Genomic DNA, 21531 nt, shown 5'->3' with positions numbered 1-21531 from the left:
GTAGGAGCTTCACAAGTTATCAAATTACAACGAATTAATGAATGTGTTGGTGCATAAACTAATCAAGAAAGCACAAAGTTATATCTGTCGCATAAACTAATCAAGAAAGTAATCAACTACATTTCTTATCTCATTACTTTTCTAATATTGAAACCATAAACTATGACAACTTTTTTCAGTCTATTCAAATCACTGACAAACAAAAGGAACAAAGTTCAATCATAAAAACCACAAGTTATTCAACAAGAGAATAATCCACTTCATAGTGAAGATGTTTAAAACACCAATCCAACAAATAGGGTCTTCCTGTAGGAGGTTTACTTAGTCTATCATGGCTAATGTATTCTGGCAATTCATTATCCTTCCCTATAGACACTCTGCATTGTGTAGATGAAAGATTGATGGCATGCAGAGAATTGCTTTCATAGCCCCATTTTTCCGGGTTGCTCAACGCATAGAAGTATTTCCCAGAAGCATAAAATAATGCAATGTCGCCTAGAGTTTTCACCTCGACAAAATTCTTGATTGACAAGTCTATCTCGTACACATTCCATATTTTCCAAGACAAAATATGAATCATTAGAAGTTTTCCGTCGTCGCAACTAACCAATCTTAGGTGCGAGGAAGAAGTTACCTTGGGAGTACTCTTCAATTTTAAAAATTTTATATTTGCAGAATTCAAGCTGAGCACACCTATCTTCGCCTTGTCGGTTACAACATATATAGTATTATGCAAAACAACAAAGTCGACAACTTTCCATGGTCTTCCCTTCGTCGAGTAAGTAATCCAATCGGAGTTTCGAGATTGATAGACATGTAAACTGTTGGAACTTGTACATAAAGCCACTAAGACAAATTCCTCTGAGCCTTTGCCGAAAGCAAGTAAGACATGGTAAGCAAAAACAGAAAACTCGACTTTAAAGGCTGTTGTGTTGATTTCCATCATTTTTCTTGTAAATGGATTCATTAGTATAAATGAATTATTGTTGGTTGTCATGATCAAATATCCGCTAGAAGACCCGGAATAGGCCAAGTTCCAGAAACGGTCGATTGTCTTTGAGTGATAAACTCTTTGATCATGTATGCTCATGAAGGAAAAAGATTTTTTATCATAGGAAGACTTTTGAAGAAGTAATGGTTCTTGGGATGCCATGAAATTTCTCCAATAAATTTTATGAAATTCCCTCCAACTCTTGCACACGCCAGCGAATCCGAAGAGCTCGTCAATATCTAGTTTCCTGGAGATGATATCAAGCAGGTCCCAAGGAATTTCACAGTTCTCTGCTACCTTCATTTTTTCTCCTTCGAATACTGATGAAACTGAAAATTGAAATAATGAAAATGATATGAAGAGAAACAATAGTGCGGAATTATTGAAGGGATGAAAACAAACAGATAAAACCCTTTATGCATCCCCCGATTTAGTGAGATTAAAGCCATTGGATTCCAAACATTCATATCTACATTTCTTACGAAGACGTCAATACTAGATTCGGTTGTTTAACTTGTAAAAATGTTCATTTATCAGAGAACTGATTTAAGTCACAACTTATTTTTCAGCAGTTTAGCCCGATTGAATCAATTCATGCTTATACGGAATTTAAAAACCAGAAGCACATCTTAAAACGAATCACACATGCTTGGAATCGATATTATCAAACTCTAGAAATGCTTATTTTCGTAAAACAAAAAAAAAAAAGTTAAAATTGGGTTTGACCCATTGCAAAGCTCATTCAAACTATTTAAACTCAAAGAATCTGAATCTGTTCTCTCATTTGAGACCTAGACACTTGGAAACATGAACCTAGCTTCTCTCCATCTTCTCTCTCAAACCCCTCACTTAACCTAGCCGTAAACTATAAGTGCGAAATGTCGCAGCTAAATTTCTTAATCATGCAAAACACCATCAAATTAGTCCCTAAGTTAAGAGTTCATTACACTCGTTTCTCTCAATACAACAGAGACGGACCGATATAAAATAAAGACACTTAATATAACTAAATAGCTAAGTTTACTGCAGATCATATTATAGCAAAAAATGGACCAAATAGATAACTAAGTTTATGGCATATTATAGCAAAAAAAACAGCATAAAAAATAATCAACACATTTCAAGTACTAACCAGTGTGAACCTGAAGTGGAAGCGTGGTTTGATATTTCTTTGGCAAGAAGGCATTGAATTCCAAAATTAAATTTGTATGCCCTTTAAACAGCTCCTTCAATCTCTTCGCAACAACACTTGCATCAATTCTCCGAGCCTTGAAATCCTTAAAAATTCCTAAAAACTCATCATACTTTTCCCTATTCTTATCTTGAAACACATCTCCTACTTTCTTGACAAAAGCTAATGCATGTTCTTCCTCAAATCGACGGTATTCCTCCGGCAAGAACTTATAAAACCCCAAAATCAAAGCTATATGCCCTTTAAACAGCTCCTTCACTCTCTCCACAACAACACTTGTTTCAATTCTCTGAGCCTTGAAACCCTTCATAATTTCTAAAAACTCATCATACTTTCCCTTATTCTTACCTTGAAACACATCTCCTACTTCCTTGAGAAAACCTAATGCATCTTCTTTCTCTAATCGACCACATTGTGGTTGTTTATCGTCGCCATCTAGTGGAAGTTTGATTACATATTGAGTTGGCATGAGGGTGTTGAATCTCAAAATTAAATCTTTATGGCCTTTAAACAATTGATGCACTTTTAATCTAAGAACCCTTGTATCAATTCTTTGAGCTTTGTAATCTTTCAAAATTTGGAAAAAAGATTGGTACTTTTCTCTATTCTCATCATGAAACTCAAGTTTAATTGCTGCTGATAGTAACTCTAATGCTTCATCAGTGGTGCAATTCTTCATCTTGATGGAAAATAATCAAATTCAGTTTAATTCAAATCTGAAAAATGAAAATTCAAAATTCAAAATCAGGAAACCCTAATTCAAAATTCAAATTTCAAAATTATGAAACCCTAATTCAAAATTCAAACTAGTGATTTTCTTATTATGGATATGAAAAATGAAAAAAAACTGAGGAGTTGAAGAACACATACAGTGGTTTCTTGTTAGGGTTTGCACTGCCGCCGCCACGAGTGGCTTTTGTCGCACTTTCGCCACCGTCGCCACCACAAACAGTGCTCTTTGTTTCTTTTGTGGGAAAAAGTCTCAAATTATTTGTCTTTTAAAATATCAACTTGGTTATATTAAAAAATGAAACTCATTGAAATTAACACAATAATTATTTTTTTAAAATGTGTAAAAATTTGAAAAAGATATATTTGATATTGTATAATGTACTTGTTGTAGAAGGATTAATAATTATTAATATAAATAGTAATTAATAATTATTACGGAGTACTAAACACTTATTATTACGATTGTCTACATTATTTATTCGTCACAATAATTTTATATTTTTATAGAAACTAGTAAAATATATTTGATATTGTATAAAATCAGTTTATACAGTTTATACACGTATAAATTTAAAATGAATGAGTTAATTGTAAAAGAATAATAATTATATGGGAAATGCTAACTAGTGCCCTCAGGGTAATGGTTAAACATTTTTAAATAGTAACTTTATCTCGGTAATCTGCATATTTAATGCCTTGAAAATTGAAATATTAAATTTTTTATAAAATATTTTCTTTTTTAAGAATGCTTAATCATTGTCCTGATGACACTGGTTAGCAAGACCCTAATTATATATTGAATAAGCATATAAAAAAGGAATGTGAGATGGAAGGAAAAAAAATAAAATTTTAATATTTAAAAGTAAAAATTATCTCTAAAATAAAGATAATTGTTGATTAAAATCAAATAGACGTTATGGTGGTAATGACTCATGAACTAAAAATATTATTTGATGTGATATAAAATTCCTACTAAAAAAGAAACACATTTAAAGGTGTTGCAACGCAGCCACTTCCTACTCATATATATATATATATATGTATATATATATATATATATTCCTACTCATGAATATATATATATATATATATATATATATATATATATATATATATATATATATATATATATATATATATATATATATATATATATATATATTCTAATTAGTAAAACTATCATAATAACTTATTTCCTTACAATAATTTTAGTGGAGGTGTTTTAGAGACCATATCAAAATAAATTTATATTTTTTTTGGAACTATTATAAAGAGTAAAGTGAATTTCATATAATTTGTTGAAATATATTATTTAAAATACGCTAGAAAAAAAAAAAAAGATTTCTTTCTTTCATTTCTTTCATCAATCATCATTAGAGACACTCTAAGAAATTATGCAATTAACTACGACAAAAATTGCAGCTAATTAATGACTAATCTCTATTAAACTTTACAGATTCGGTACAATATATGTTGTATGGATTGGAGGGCTAATAATATAGACTAAATTTTCTTTCAAAATTCCAACAGATATTTTAATATCCCACGACTAGTGTGTAGCAAAAAATGAAAGGTAGATAAAAAATTGACAATAATACAAAGTGGCAAAAAAATGGAATATAAGAATAGTAAATTATTAAAATCGACTCGATTAATTTGAAAAAAAAAACTCAAGCTAGTCGAGGAATCGATGAAGATACTATGAACCATCATATTTTAGATCAATGACAAACACCAATTAAAGTATGTAAATGTTTATATCTACAAATTCATGCATGCAATCCACATTACATCAATCTCAAATCAAAAGTCGAGATTAACGTGTGATGTATAGGCAAGGGAGTTCGACATTCAATCCTTTTCTATGAACCTGTTTATCAGAAGAATTTGAAGAATCCATCCTTTACAACCAGAGTACAGCAATCTCAGCTTATAAACAGTTACAAGTCTTTGATAATTATGTACAATATGTGTCAAGAAATAACATATTACTATATAACTGATTACTATATTTTTTTCTCAAATTACCTTCAAGCTTACTTCTGAGTGAGAATGAAGAGGCTTCTTTGGACTTATAGGTACATTTGAGAATTTCTGCAGGAGAGTTCTGAAGCATGGTAAAAATATTATGTATAGTGTTCCTAGAATAAAAGGCGACGCCGCAAGCCACCCAAACACCTGCAAGAGTTTGATAAATAAATGGTATTAAAATTTGATAATCATATAAACATAAAGCAATTCAAACAAGTTAGTGTGAACAAGGAAATCACATGAATCCAATCCTACAAAACTGACTTATAAAGTGAAGGGTATCTCATCCACTATGAGACGCTTAACTAATGTAGTCAAGATCGAGTGCTGGATCGTAAGATCTTATGTGCCAAGGGTGCCTAAGAGTGCTACGGTTAGAGAAATATTGTTTTCGTTGCCTGGGTGGTCAAGATCGAGCTTTTTGAGGCAAGATCATAAATAACAACATGAATTATTTTTGCCTAAATTATAATTTTCATGTTTTTGTGTGTGTGTATAAATATATATATGAAATTACCATTTTTCTCTTCAGTAGGATCTTACGTGCCGTGCTAACGATCCGAGTTTTACGATCTTTCACAAGCCGATTGATCTTAAGATCTTGTGCTTGACTACTTTGCTTTTAACAACCATAAGCATATAAATTTAATGCATTCATTAAGTGCCTAATAAGATACCATTTGTTAGTGTGTAATCTAGGCCGTCCGATTCCGAACTCAGATTAAGGACCAGGATTGTTTACTGAACGAAGCTGCGTGCAATTGCTACGTCAACCAATCTGGGTCCAAAACCTAATACGAGCTATTCGAATTTTAATAGGGAATCAAAAAACCACCTACACTCTAGAAGATACAAAACATGCCATTCTTTATGTAATGCAGGAAAGGTGGAAAAGATCAAGAGTTCAACTTCAACCTATGTAAAATGCGTGTTCGATGAAAAGAGAAATAAATTGAGTTTTTGTTCTATGCAAGACAAACCGACAGGAAAATATTATGGTCAAAAGGCACCTACCGCATGGACAACACTTAATATGACCTCATGTGAAGCTTGACCGGTAAGAACTTTCTTTAAAGCGTCAGATGTCAAAGGGAATTGAGGTCCGCCAGAAATAAATTCACCGAGACGTAGAAAGGGCACAATTAGACTGAAATTATGAAAAAAAATTAATCGTCAATCACAATCTTTCTCACAAGAATAATAACATAGAACGACATCAATCATGAAACAAAACAAACATTGACATTGGTTGTAACATGATGAACAAAATACAAACATAATGATTCACGATAGGGATAGGGATTAAAAGTATACGCAAAGATTGCTCTGATTTTTTAATGCAGATTACCTCAACTCTATTGGAGTAGCCATAAAGTTTGCGAGCATCAAAGTTGGAGCATGACAACGTGATCCAAGCAATGCAATAGCGACTCCGCAGAGAAATACAGTGACACCTATTAGAAAAACATTAGCCTCATATTATCTCAATATTTGGTCAATTTCCAAAGAGACGTTGCAGATTGATTAATTAGGTTTAACAAACCGCTATTATCCAGTGATACGCGATTTCGTAAAAAAGTGTTGTCAAATAGTTATGATTGAAGTCAAACATTTTAACGATCAGACGATAATGATTGGTTGACAGCATAAAATCTTTATACTCACATTAATACATGAATCAAATCCAAATTTTAATCGGCAAATAATTGGCGAACAACATCTATAGAAAAAAGAGCGCCTAATTCAAGATGAGTGAATTACATCATACCAACTATAGGAAATATTCCAAATGTAATGCCAAGAGCAGCAGAGAAAGCCAGCTGCTTTGGTTCAGCTCCTCTGAAAAAACCATAACAAACTAATTGTCACCCAATATAATTCATAAACAAACATTTCCAAATTATGAATCCTATTTTATAGCTTATTTTTCAAATTAATCACTTTTAAGTTCTCACGGGCCTCTTTGAATTGGTTTGTTTCAGCTTATCTTATGCCATAAGTTTAGTAACGTTTGAAAGAGTTTATTAAAACAACTTATAACATTATTCATAAACATTTTTGAACTTACTTTTATAAATTCTCAAAGATTACTTACGAAAACAATTTATAGCACATAGAAAAATAACTTAAATTTATTTTATCTTTTGCTAGAAAAATAGCTTATACAAACTTTTCATAAGTGCTTATTTTGATAAACACTTGTGCTATAAACTCCAAATAAGCTGTTTATCCAAACAGGTCCTAAGTGTACGTTTGGTTTAACTTTTAGAAGAGACAAAAGCAATCTAGAGGTGTAGAGTTAATCTAGAAGTGATTTTGAGGTGTTTGGTTTTTCTAAGGTAGAATTGATTCGGCCTTTAGAATTGATTCTAGTCAAAGCTATAATTTATAACTTCTATGATTTTTACATTGAAAAAATCTATCTTCAACTAACTTTTAACTAGATTAAATTTTCCATAATCAATTAATTCAAAATCAATTTTTTTAGCCAAAAATCAAACACATCCATATTATTTTAAAAAAAAAAAAACTCACTTTCCTTAAAAATCTAAAAGTGAATCTCTAAATAATTGAATACCAAAATCACTTATTTAACAATCCCTAACAAACAAACCCTAACTTAATTGAGAATCAAAATACAGAAACAGATCTGATAAAATGCAAATGAATGAGTACCTTTGGAGAATGGCGTGAAGAGGATCAGTGATTTTCTTTTGGAACCAATTGGAAACTTCCGTTTTCCCATTCGCCATCTTTGGTTCAAAGTTTCAAAATTTAAGTAACAAAATTGAAATCAAATGGTTCCAAATAACAGAATCTGAGTTTCTATCTCACCACAAGAAACCCCAATTTCAAACCAAAATATAATAGCATCTCAAAAAAAAAAAAAAAACCAAAATATAATTTAATTATTATATTTTATTTTTGTTTTATTATAAGATATTTATGTTTTGTTTTGTTTTTTATATATATTTTGAGATAGGAAAAAACATTCATAAATATTAGAATTGCTCCACGTGCATCCAATTTGGTAGGTCACATCACACGTCGGTAGAACATACTATAAAAATATATAGTAATTTTATTTTTTATAAAAATACTTAACAAAACTATATTAGAAAATTATATTATCTAGTTATTATAAACACAATTTTTTTGCCATACATGTGTATGACCTAGTGGTGAAAACTCGAGTCTTGAAGGAGGACTATCAATTCTAGCATTTTTGTCCTCCTTCCAATTCCAAATGGTCATAACCATCTGGAGTGCCATTCAAATTTGATACTAAGTCAAAGAAAAGAGAAAATATGATATTTGATAATGCCAAGAGATTTAATGAATCTCCCTTTGATGATGTTGGGCCAAGGTTCCTTAATCCTTACTATTTAGAAAGTCCCACCCAAGTTTCAAATTTAAAGTTGAATTAAGAGTCATCAGATATCTCAGGCCAAGGCCACCATGAGACTGAGGTCTACACATTCTCTTCCAAGAGCCCATAACAAGCTTCCCTTTTGGTGACAGTTCCAGACCAAATAAAATATCTAGAAGCCCTCTCAATGTTTTTAAGAAGAACTGTGGGCAAGTTACAGAAAGTGATGATATGTGTAAGCATGCTTTGGATGATTGTTATGACTAGCATAATCCTACCAGCCATAGATAAAAAGGATCCTTTCTAAACCGTAAAGCGCCGTATTAATTGATACTGATGTAAAAGCTGAATGAAGGATCTTGTGAATCCAATTGTAAAAAGTAGAGTTGAATATAGTTGAATCCAGTTTGCCATCATTATCTATGTTATTATATATCTTTTATACAAATACTTAGCAAAATAATATAATGAGTTTTTATTATTATAAACAAAATACATTTTTAAATTTATTGAATAATAGAACTAAAACATCAATATTTGCTTATAATAACGACAAAGAGGATATATGATTTAACATAAGAAATTTTCTCTTTATTTCGAAGACATGTCTTTTTATTAAACATTTAAAGACAATTATGTAATAGATAAGACATAAAAAGAACTAAGAAGGTCATTTATCAATTAATTAATTTACCCATCTATTGCATAATGCATGTTAAAAAGCATGGATCAAATATTCCAAAGCATGATACTCAAAATCAAAAGTCTGCATGATACACATGGGATTAGTTCTCTACTCATCACAAATAACAATGTACAAGGAATCTTTGAATCAGAGGTATATGTAACATGTTCTAGAAACAAATGTTAGTTTGGTAATGAATAACCTTCTTCAAAACATTGTGTTTTGATATCCTGCATTAATCGTTGAAGTAAAGTCGGGTTACTCGAAACAATACCATCAACCTGCTGCAACAATAGCTTTTCCATGGATTCTGCATCGTCAACAGTCCATGCAAAAACCTTTTTTCTTCTCCGGTGCAAAACTTTCATAAGCTTTTCGTCAATCAACGGGTGGTAGACGCCAACAACCTCAGCACCTTTCATCCTCAACAATTTTGATCTAGCCCCGGTTGAAGGTTCCATCATTACTATATAGCCAACCTGCATCATTCCAAACTAAATCGTGTCGATGTTGAAGTTGACAATAAAACCTAGTAAAAGCAACTTCTAGAAGACAACCAAAGATTTTCCCAGGTAAAACATTCTAGTCATAAAAACATCAAGTTTTGCAAATATAACTAAATGAATTCCTTCTTACTGCAATTTCTGATGAGAGTTTAATGACATCTCTTGCTAAATTGTCACTTTTAGCCCATATGAGGCAGTTTTTGCACCCTGTCTGCTCCACCTGAAAAATTGTATTGACACTTGGAAATTACATGGCTGCAATAGAAATATTTTAAAGAAACTATCCTATACTATGTATCATAAGCTCTTAAATTGGATTGGGTCTAACTCAACCCCTATAAAAGCAACTTGTAAGGTGAACACTGCCACCACTTATAAACGCATTTCACATAATCTAGGTGTGGCACCTTGTAAATGAAGTTTTACCATCGGACATTAACAAAAAGTATGCTTGCTAGTGTGATGTTAAATGAACAAGAGATGCTACATTGGCAGCTAAATGCGGTGCAAAGTGTGCGAGGTTTCTCACATTTTAATTTGATGGATGTTTCATTACTTTCTTCCTCGCTCTATTTACTAGCAAGCCATAAAAGACCCGGTAAATTGAAGACCATGAGGCACAAAAGAATGTAGTCAATATTAAAGTCATGCTATTAAGACAGTTAATTAGGAGCTATTGAAGTTATGTTAGGCTTCCAAAGAAAATGAAGATGGCAGTAAAAGTAGAGCACATGTGTGTCACTTGATTTTGAATTTAAGCGGCGATGCATGGGGAAGGTAATGTTGAAAAAGAAAGGGAGGTTCATACTGAGATAAACATGAGGAGTAATTCAATCCATCATAATGGAGAAACTAACATTTCAGCTAGAGTCAAGATATAAGGGGGTTTCGTTTAGGTTTTTGAACTTGATGTACTAAGTTTGTGGCAGTAGCCTTTGATTTCAAGCTGAAAAATACATTTTACCCATACGGAAATAACATTTTGTGCTGAAAAGGCCCCAAATCTGTAAAAATTACAAGATAGAACATTCTTCAAGGCTCTCCTCTTATTTATAGGCAACATGCTTTATTTCCGGATTACCTAACTATCTTATTTGGCTATTAACAGAACATAGACTCACTTAGGACCCTACCTATCACATTTATAAAAAAAAAATGATGCGAGGATAAAAAGTTTATTACTAATAATGAGATTTTCAACTAATAGTTTTGCACATAAGTTGAAAAAGCTTTTGCAACTCAATTTTTTCAAAAGCTCTCATAATTAACTTCTCCATAAGAAAGAACGCAGAAAAATTAAGAATGCAAACGGGGACATACATGAGAAAGGGACATAATCATTATACTTACTATAGAGAGAACATCTTTGGCAAGCCCTTTCTCATACCACGGGGGTCCAACTTTAACATCTAGAACTATCTGTTGTACAGAACTTGCAGCAAACTAGAAACATACAACGTAACATGAAAGATTAGTGTATAAAGTAAATTATTCCCCTTCATAAAAAACCACCCCCCCTGTGAACCAAACAAAGAATGTTATCACCCCTCCCCTCGTTTGAACCAACCACGGAATTAGGGAAGAAAAGGAATAGCATTTACTGAATGATAAGTCATACCATCAGAGCATCTTGAATTGTGGTTATACTTTCATCATTAATCTTCTCAGTAGATTGGTGTGAAGCACTAAGTTCTCTTATCTACAGAAATAAACTGAGAACACTTAGTCAAGTTAGTCGATTTAAGCATATGAATTGTGAGTATACTTTCATCCAATGTATATAAGATGCTAGTTTTACTCGTCTACTAAAAAACTAGTATGCAACGAAGTAAGCAAAATTTGAAACCACAACAAGAAAACAATAGCAACACTTAGAATAGGTTATATTTATAATATATATGAAGATGAAATGAAGTTCCAGCATCACCTGTTTTGAGCTCATATGACCAACTCTAGAACTAGTGTTTCCAGACAACCGCTGCAAATCCCTGCCTGCATCATATGAGAATTAATATCAACAGTGACTATAAAGCTACCTCTACATGAAACGGGATTAGACAAATAATGATATAAAATATGAAAAATACATGATCCATCAATTTTTAGAAAATATTTTCTATTTCCATGTTCTATTTTTATGAATTGAATGACGACAAATGCAATGACAGAAGGTGCAAAACAATTTAACATAGTAGCCTAAATTACAATAATATCTCACTATGTTGCCATTTTTTTTAGAAATCGGGAATCCTCTCCGCACAACTGCATAGACTAATTCCTCGAGCCAATGAGGACCATAATGAGCGTTGTGATATGATATCTTAAAATATCTAGTAATATTATTTTATTTTATTTGGTGAAGTAGCCAAATGACTAGACTCGAACCTGCCCTGCCACATACGTTATTGCCACAGCTAACTGAATTGTATTTATTGTAACTGTTTTTCTTATCCTTAAACAAAGTGACAATAACTTCTGAGATTCGAGCATGGTGTCCATCGACACTAGATATCGGCATTTGCCATGAGTTAGGACTTGCAGGCTTATTGTAACTGTTTTACGTCGTAGTTAAACTATTTTTCATTATGAATACAATTTAATTACTATAAACTAAGCATTTCATTATCTTCTGTCATCAATTAATTATTAAACTATTTAATTATCATTAATCAACTATAAGATTATGTTTTAAAGGTAACGATATTATATAAATACATTAAGAACAAAAAAGAAAAACTGCTAATTTTATCAAACACGTCTTCAATTATCTTATTAAGTTATCAATCATCTGCCATCAGCTATAAACTATGAGCTATCAGTCATCGGCCAACAATCATAAACAATAAGCTAGCTTATAAGTCAACCACTATTTTTACCAAAACAGCGCCAGCGTGCAACCATTTTACTAGATAGTCATTAAACTATTTTTCACTATGAATACAATTTAACTAGTCTAAACTTAGCAATGAAGTCTAACTATATTTCATTATCTTCTAACATCAATTAGTAATTAAACTACTTAATTATCATTAATCACCTATTAAATAATGTTTCAAAAGTAACAATATCAAATATATATACATAAAAACAAATTCAGAAGAAAATTACCTATCATGAAGAGCAAACAAAACTCCGTCTGAAGAACGAGAAACATCAATCTCAATACAGTCAACTCGAGAGCTAAGAGCAGAGTGATACGCAGCCATCTATATCAATATTCACATTTCAATTTCAATTTCAAATTCAATTTCAAATTCAATTTCAATTTCAACGTACGGTGTTGGGGAATGCTGCGGAGGAATCACCGCCGTGAGCGCAAACGAGAGGAGGATTTTTCACCCAACCGCATCGCCGGAGTTGAATCTGGTTGAAGCGACGGAGGCGGAAATGGAAGAAGATTGGAGGCAAAATAGCGAGAAAGATGAGAGAGAAAATCATCACCTTCCGCGAAAAGAATCTTCTAGAAATCGATTTAGGTTTTGATCTTGATTTTGAGTCTCTTGATCTATGCAACATTGTGATACTTGATTGTTGAATTCTGTGAAGATGAAGAAATACCATAGGCAACTCTTAACTCTCAACTCCCAAATTATTATATTTTTTTGGATCTCAAATTATTATATTTTTTGCGATTTTATTGAAAGGATTTCTTATTCTTAGACACCACGCGAAATTTCTTTTATGTCCTCAACTTTCGTAGATATATTTTTCGAAGTATTTTTTTTATAACTTTCGTACGTACAACTTGCGTACGTACATCAGCGAAACTATAATAAACTAGTGTTCCGTAAGTGCATCTACGGAACGTCTTAGCGCTACATTATTCCGTAGATGCATCTACGAAAACATCTGATATAGTCAACATGATCACTTCCCCATTGTTATATTTCTTCATCAACACTCACTCTTCACAACCTAAAAACCCTATTTCTCCAATACCATTTTTCACTCCAAAACTCAAATTTTTTGTGCAACAAATCAAAAGGAGTTTGAGAAGACTCAATTTCAGGTAAATATTCATTTTCAACCATTGCATTATTCACATTATGCATTAAATTTCAGCAAAAAAAAAAAAAAAGTAATGTTAGTTTCGTAGATGTATCTATGAAATGATAAAAGTTTGCTTGACTCATGAGAACATGTTTTGCCATCATCAAAAAGGGGGGAGTATGTAAGGGAAAAGATGTGTTTTCAATGATGTCAAAACTTGCAATTCAAGTATGGATGTGTCTCAAACCAACAAGACAAAGTAAGAAGCTTGAAGAATCTAAAAATTGGCATTTTTGGTTGTTTAAGAGGTACAGGTCGACCTACACAGGGCTCAGGTCGACCCACAGGTTCAAGAAATGGTATTTTTGGTGATTTGGATTGTTCAGGTCGACCTATAGATCCTTCAGGTCGACGCATGAAACTTAGGGAGAGCCATAGGTTTGCTCAAGTCAACCCTCAGGTCGACTCATCCTGGAATCCATGTTGGGATAACATGCGTCGACGCATGACCCTGCTTAGGTCGACGCATGAAATTTTGAATGAACTACAGGTTTGCTCAGGTCGACCTATAGGTCGAATCATGACTTGTTCAGGTCGACGCATAACTTGTTTTCCCTTCTCTACTGAAGCCACGGGTTTGCACAAGTCGACCCTTTCAGTTGCTTAGGTCGGCTTGTCACTGTGAAAAGTTGTTTTTTGATGTTTTCTTATTGCTTTAGCTCCACATGACATATAAATGATTCATTGGTTATTTCATTTGAAACAACAAGAAAAGTGAAAGATATACACAAGGCTCTTATCATCTTCAACCTCTCGCTCATCGATCAACAATTACACATAACAATTTTTTTCAATCAAGGTGAAGAGCATGTGTTGATAATGTTTGACGGTAGATTCAGTTCTTGTTCGAGTTAAGGGATTGTGGGTTTTTCTTGAATAAAATCTGAGGGTTTTGTCCTCCAAGACCATTTGAAAATCAAGGTATAGATTTGAATGTTGATAATGTTTTAAATCCTAATGATATTGTTGATGTAGGTGCTACGGAAGACGTTGTTGAAAATAAGGTTGATCAAGAGTTTGAAAGTATTGACAAACCGGTGGCTTCTAATGAGTTGATGCGGTATATTCATGATATGGGTAGGAGGACCTGAAAACTTTAAAGAAGTTTTGGAGGATGAGAATAAAAAGGAGTGGATAGATGTCATGGAGGATGAAATGCAATCACTTTATGAGAATAATACTTTTGATTTGGTGAAGTTTTCTAAATGTAAGAGAGCATTGGATAATAGATGGGTTTATCGGATTAAGCAAGATGGGTGAACTTCTCAAAGAAGATACAAGACTTGTTTGGTGGTAAAAGGTTTTAAACAACGGGAAGGTGTTGATTTTGGCGAGATTTTTGCTCCGGTTGTTAAGATGCAATCTATTCGAATGGTTCTTGGGCTAGCTGCTAGTCTTGATTTGGAAGTAGAGAAAATGGACGTGAAGACGGATTTCCTTCATGGTGATCTACATGAAGAAATTTACATGGAGCAACCATATGGAATCCTAGAAAAGGGAAAAGAAGACTATGTTTTTAAATTGGTAAAAAGTATTTATGGTTTGAAACAAACACCTCGCCAATGATATCAAAAGCTCAACTCAGTGATGATTGAAAATGGGTACAAGATGGCCAAGGCCGATCATTATGTGTTTTTCCAGAATTTCTCCAAAGTTGATTTCATTATTCTCTTGCTTTATGTTGATGATATGCTAATTGTTGGAAATAATATTTCAAGAAATAAAGAGTTGAAGAACACTTTGAGTGAATATTTTGCTATGAAGGATTTAGAAGAGGCTCAAAAAATTATTGGTATTGAAATGTGTATGGAGAAAGCCCTTCAACATTTTAGTATAGATAAGGCTAAAGCGGTAAGCATTGTGCTTGTTTCTGATTTCAAGCTTAGTCATAAACAATGTCCGTCTACGGATGAAGAAAAGTTGAGTATGAAGAACATTTAGTACTCATCGGCCATTGGTAGTTTGATGTATGTCATGGTTTGTACAAGACCCGATATTGCTCATGTTGTGGGAATAGTGAGTCGTTATCTCTCAAATCCGGGAAAAAATCAATGGGAGGTCGTGAAGTGGGTGATGAGATATTTGAATGACATTTCTAATGTGAGACTAACTTTAGGATGCAAGAACTCTACGTTGGTTGGATATACAGATTCAGATTTAGCCAAAAGCTTGGATGATCAGAAATCTACTTCGGGATATATGGTGAGTTTTGTCGGGGGAGTTGTGGCTTGGAAATCAAAGTTGCAAAAGTGTGTTGCATTCTCAACTACCGAAGCTGAGTTTATAGCCACCGTAGAAGAGTCAAAAGAGTTGTTATGGTTGAGGACATTTTCAATGGAACTTGGTGTGAAACAAGAAAAGTATGTCTTGTTTTGTGATAATCAAAGTGTCATTCACTTATCGAAGAATTCCTCCTTTCACTCAAGGTCGAAGCATATTAATGTTCGTTATCATTAGATTCGTGATGCATTAGATTTCAAGTTGATGGAGCTTGAGAAGATTTAAACCCATGACAATGAATTGGATATGTTGACGAAGGTGTTGCCTAGGGAAAAATTTGAGTTTTGTTGCACGGTAGTCGAATTGGTGTTGCCCTCCAATCTTTGAGGTCATAATTTCTTGATGTTTTTTGGGTTATTTTGTCTCTCTTTGTTCTTGTTGTATTTCAAGATTGATTGTAGATCTTAATGATGTTTATGTATGCCTTTAATTAGTGTTAGAGATAACCTTGCTTGTATCCATTATTGATTATAATGGAGATTTTAAGTGGCCTACAAGTCTCGTGGTTTTTTACTTCTAGTTAACGGAGGTTTTTCCACGCTAAAATTGTGTTGTGTTATTTGGTGTGTATTTTGTTAATTGTCTTTAAGTAGCATGTGATATTTGAGAGAGTTTGTGTTATTGAATTATTCAGTTGCATTTGTGATTTCCTCCCAATACAAGGTGCACCAAAGACACCCAACACTACAAAACAGGTTAAAAATAAATCAAAGAAAATCTGGCAGGACACACAAATCCAATCCACATCTGACATATGCAATCCAGAACAAAATTAATAATCTCAAACCAAAAGAGTCTGGTAATTTCTATAAAAATGGGTTTGTGAATGATAGCGGACAAAAACTCCAAATAAGATTGAATGGTTATGCCAACAGAGATTGAATTGATGAAGGTTTGAATGTGACAAAATTATATTGCTCCAAAGTTAGATTAGGGAAAAAGATTTCTTGCATCTGACACATCTTTTTCATCTCTCTACTCTTCAACAACAACTTGCTCTGCAATTTTCCGCAGGTTTTGAAACGAATTAGAAAGTTTGTCTAAAATTGCTTTGAGAGTGTCATATGAAGTTTTATTAGAGTATAAATGACAAATTTGATAATGGAGGTAAAATATATAGTTTTTGTCTGAATAAGAATGAAAGGGTTGGTAATGGAGGTGAAAATTGAAATAGATATGTTAATAGAATAATACTTTTGAGTGAATTTAGAGTAATATGGATTAGAAGATGTCATTTAGATGCTTGAGTACAAGAATGAAAACACTCGTTAATATAAAGTCAAATCTAAAACCCTAACAAAAATTAGAGAAACTAAGAATTAAAAAGAAATATAAAATTAATTAATAAAATGACTTTCATTTTATTTTTTTATGATTGTAATACTCTCGTACATAAATAATTCTAATAATGAATCAAACCTAAAAACTACACATTAACTAAATAATTTTAATTAGTATAAAATTTTAACTTAATTTAATATTTAAATTATCACTTTAAATCTAATATCTATGGATCTATCAATGAACCTTAGTCTTTGAGATGACGTTGTCGCCGTCGACGTGAGTGAAGTTTCCAATCTTCGAAGAAGAGTCATTTCAGAACATTCTCATGTAAAACTGTGTTTGAGAAAAGACAAATAAATGATACTTTTGGACTATATTGATTTTTATAGTAAATTTTGAAATTCAGTATAGAATAATAGTATATATATATATATATATATATATATATATATATATATATATATATATATATATATATATATATATATATATATATATATATATATATATATATATATATATATATATATATATATATAATGATAATTATTTATTTATTTAGTTAATGAATTATAATTATGAAAATGAGAAAATAAATATCATTATTTATAGAAAAAATAAATGATATAATTTATGTAATATTTATATATATAATAAAATCAAATAGAAAGAAAGAGGTGAAGAGGAGAAAATGGATAATATTATTAAGATTAATGCATTATAAAAGTTTTAATTGATTATATCCAAAATCTAATAATATTAAAATAAAATCGAGATAAAAATTAAGTAGGGTTAATGCATTATATTTTAATTATAATACATTATGTTTTTTAAAAAATTATTTAGTTAATATAAATATAATTTGGTTTTAAATTTCCTAAGGCTTTTAAAAAAAAAATCAAATTAATAAAAAATACAAAACCTTCGCCCCAGTTTTTTTATGTATTTTAAATATTGTAATGAATTTTTTTTTTTTTAAATGAAGCTTCCATATATATATATATAAGGAAAAATTACAAAAAGGATAGGGGATACAATAACCAAAACCCTATCAGGAAGTAACAAACCTAAAGAAAGGCAATCCTAGCCTATTCTTTACAAAATCAGCCCTTAAGAAAGAAGGGACAGAAGAAAACTGCGTAAAATCTGTAATAGATAGACCTAAATTAGCAAGGGCATCAGCACAACTATTCCCTTCCCTATAAATATGTGAAACCACAAAATTCCAATTAGAAACTATATTTATACAATTCAGCCATCTATTTCTAAGTATCCAAGGCACAATAGAAGTAGATTTAAAAGCTTTTACCACCATTGTTGAGTCAGTTTCCAACCACAAATTTTTCCAATTCTTCTCATGAGCAAACTCAATTGCAAACATGGCGCCCGAGAGCTCGGCAATGAGAGAATTTGAAACACCCAAGAAAGAAGCAAATGTAACACCCTTCTAAACCCCGCGGAAATTAATAAAATAACTCAGAGTAAAACATGAAAACAAGGGTGCCACAATTCCGATTATAACAAATTTGCATAAATCAATTGTCATGCTTCACTTAGGGGAAAATCATCCATTTAACAAAATCATGTTTCTATACAGCGGAACATTAATCAACAGATAAGCATAACATCATCTATGCAATATCTCACAAAATTACTCCAATAACAACAAAATAGAGTATCATCATAAACTCTAAACTAGCGTTCCCCCAGTGTTACAATACCAGAGCATGACACCGACGCTATACCAAATAAACTGACTCATGAGCTAATCCTCACCGAGCCAAAAGCCTCTACTCGCCAATCTGAAATCATCAAAGTAAGGGTGAGTCTCATTCACAATTAACAAATGTTATCGAATCATAAACAATAACACATCATAGTCACATTATTCATCCAATTTCATTATATTCAGATTGTCAGGAAGTACTCATCAACACACAACAACAAATAGAATACATTACAAGAGACAACACCACAATTCATCCAAACAAATCATAACCATTATACAATCATCACATATTATAACATTGGACAATCTTCCATTCATGTTATAATAACACAAGTAGCCTAATGCAAATGCAACTATATGCATGTGGTACCAAAATCTGGGATAACCCAACTCACCGATCCACCATCGTCAAGGATACGGCAACACCCACTCACTAATTCCACACAATGGGAATTAGCTACCACTGATCCACCATCGTCAAGGATCAGCCACATAATGATTATGAATGCATGTATCAACCATAACATGCTCATCACCCACATAAATCAACCAAATGTCATAATCATCAACCACCACAATAATCAATAGCCACACACAGTTATGCTATTTCTCAACCATAATAAAATACATATTTTACATCAACAATATATGTATAACAAACACCAATTACAACCACCACATCATAACAGGTAAATCATTTATATACAGTGCAACAACAATAACACCCCTCACGATCGTGTACCAAGTACGACAAAGCAACTCATCAATTTACCTCATCATTCCTCAAAACACATGATAACTATATTTACCATGAACAACACCCATTTGCACAATTAACAGAAGCAACCACATTATCACAACATACATCATTGCACGTATTCAATTATGCACACAACAACCATTGCACCTCATCAGCTATGCAAAACCAAAATAAACCACATTTGAAGAAAATGATACTTTTTAAAATAAAATCAAGTTATTATTGTTTTATTCATTTCATATGGTAGAACATTCAATTTAAGGAACAACGCCCAAAATGGTGTCTAAAACGGACTTACGGTTTGAAAGTTACACATCTTTACATTTTTTTCAAAGAAAACAATTATCGTTACAGCACGCGGCGCCACCCACAGTCCGCGGCGCGTAACGAATAGAAAACACGCCTTCGCGGCGCAAACACAGGTTCGCGGCGCGGAACGAGAAAATCACTCCGCCTTCGCGGCGCGCACCCACCTTCGCGGCGCGAACTGGCAAAAACCAGAGATCTCACATCGATTGACAGCATTACGGGATTTACCCCAAAAACCCCAAAAACCAAACCAAGTTATGTCATGAACCTCAAATACCACCATATCAGCCACATACATGTTATAACACAAATATAACACACAAAGAGGATCATTCAATCATCATAACAATCATATAATCATACAATTCATCAAATCATACAATTCCCTCAAAATCATCCCAAAACCCCAATCCATCATATAACCAATTGACACAAACAATGCATCTAAATCAGTCCTATTATCTATAATACGATAAAAGATATTAACCGGAAGAGTCCCCCCTTACCTTAGCCAAAGATCTTGATTAGCCCTCTTCCTCTTTTGTTCCTCTTTCACGTATCAGCACTTCTACTCTTCTGCTCCTCTTCCACATCTATTTTCCTTTTTTTCCTCAATTCCTTATTTTTATGAAAAATAGATTTTAATTTAGTAAAGGGCTTTACTAACATAGCACCCCCTCTTTACTAACATCACACATGGCCCAATACCATAAACCATCCTTTTCCAATAATTCAACAAAATACCAAATAATTCTAAATAATAATTTAATTTCCGATTAAATTAACAATTAGAAAATGTGGGGTGTTACAACTCTCCCCCACTAGAAGAGTTTTCGTCCTCGAAAACATACCTCAAGTAACCAGCTCGTATAAGAGTCCTTCACCTGACTCTCCAGCTCCTAACTAACATTACCATCAGTCAATCCTCAAAATTCATCTGACATAACCAACAGGAAACATGTTTCATACATTCCAATCCCAGTTCTTACGTCACATTTGACTATCCAAACGTATACCACTCGCTATAGCTCCAAAAAGGTTAACAACAACAGAACATTGAGGTACAACCTATACAATACGCTCAACAGCCGAGTAATACAATTACACAATCCATAGTATGATCACACTGATCGACACTGCAGTAATGCATTCCATCTACCAAACATACCAACCTTAGACACACTTTTCCATCTAAGTGATAATGTAATACTTACATTTTTCATCAACCACTTCCTTCAAGAAACTCAATACTCGTATTCTTATACCATTGAATTCCAATTATCTGACTCCTTTTAGGTCACACCAGTAATTATCCAACACGTTACATTCCGCTTTTTCCGCACTACTCTGACTACTCATCACAATCATCTATACCAAATAGATTTTCTGAGTTTTACCCGATTCCGACTCTCTCTTCACTAATTCGATCAAGAATCATTCTTCACCATTCATGGTACCAATTTACCACTTAGCAATACTTACTCGTACTCAAAAACACATTCTTGAATTACTACATCTATTAAAACATTCTAACCATCAGAACGAGTATACACAAGCAATTATAATCACACTCATCAGCTTCAATACACAATTTCTTACAAAACAACTCAAT

At 32.5% G+C, this 21531-nt stretch overlaps 3 protein-coding genes across 5 annotated transcripts; all 3 read right to left on the bottom strand.

Moving 5' to 3' along the window:
* Positions 1 to 85: 85 nt before the first annotated feature.
* LOC131593505 (uncharacterized) lies at positions 86 to 3194 on the bottom strand. 2 transcript variants are annotated; one of them, XM_058866008.1, is made up of 3 exons: positions 3054 to 3194; positions 2124 to 2899; positions 86 to 1320 (listed from the first exon to the last, which is right to left on the bottom strand). In XM_058866008.1, exons 2-3 carry the CDS (start codon positions 2860 to 2862, stop codon positions 236 to 238), a joined length of 1824 nt encoding a protein of 607 aa, XP_058721991.1. In that variant the 5' UTR covers positions 2863 to 2899; positions 3054 to 3194; the 3' UTR covers positions 86 to 235. The 2 variants fall into 2 exon arrangements, with proteins under 2 accessions (XP_058721991.1, XP_058721992.1); XM_058866009.1 differs by having other exon boundaries at positions 2124 to 2862; positions 3054 to 3164.
* A 1564-nt stretch (positions 3195 to 4758) lies between these two features.
* On the bottom strand, positions 4759 to 7820 carry LOC131593504 (uncharacterized). Its single transcript, XM_058866007.1, has 5 exons — positions 7623 to 7820; positions 6715 to 6785; positions 6295 to 6400; positions 5961 to 6093; positions 4759 to 5093 (listed from the first exon to the last, which is right to left on the bottom strand). Exons 1-5 carry the CDS (start codon positions 7697 to 7699, stop codon positions 4935 to 4937), a joined length of 546 nt encoding a protein of 181 aa, XP_058721990.1. The 5' UTR covers positions 7700 to 7820; the 3' UTR covers positions 4759 to 4934.
* Positions 7821 to 8977: 1157 nt separating this feature from the next.
* Positions 8978 to 13076, bottom strand: LOC131657346 (glycerophosphodiester phosphodiesterase GDPD4-like). Of its 2 annotated transcripts, none has more exons than XM_058926754.1 (7): positions 12784 to 12815; positions 12616 to 12713; positions 11435 to 11499; positions 11126 to 11206; positions 10858 to 10950; positions 9638 to 9727; positions 8978 to 9480 (listed from the first exon to the last, which is right to left on the bottom strand). In XM_058926754.1, the coding sequence occupies exons 2-7, from the start codon at positions 12659 to 12661 to the stop codon at positions 9184 to 9186; spliced, it is 672 nt and encodes a 223-aa protein (XP_058782737.1). In that variant the 5' UTR covers positions 12662 to 12713; positions 12784 to 12815; the 3' UTR covers positions 8978 to 9183. The 2 variants fall into 2 exon arrangements, with proteins under 2 accessions (XP_058782737.1, XP_058782735.1); XM_058926752.1 differs by having other exon boundaries at positions 8981 to 9480; positions 11435 to 11495; positions 12784 to 13076.
* Positions 13077 to 21531: the final 8455 nt, after the last annotated feature.

This window comes from Vicia villosa, linkage group LG3 (genome assembly GCF_029867415.1).
Source record: "Vicia villosa cultivar HV-30 ecotype Madison, WI linkage group LG3, Vvil1.0, whole genome shotgun sequence".
Taxonomy (NCBI): Eukaryota; Viridiplantae; Streptophyta; class Magnoliopsida; order Fabales; family Fabaceae; genus Vicia; species Vicia villosa.
The sequence above is the reverse complement of the archived record's forward strand: the minus strand, read 5'-3'. Positions and strand labels throughout refer to the sequence as shown.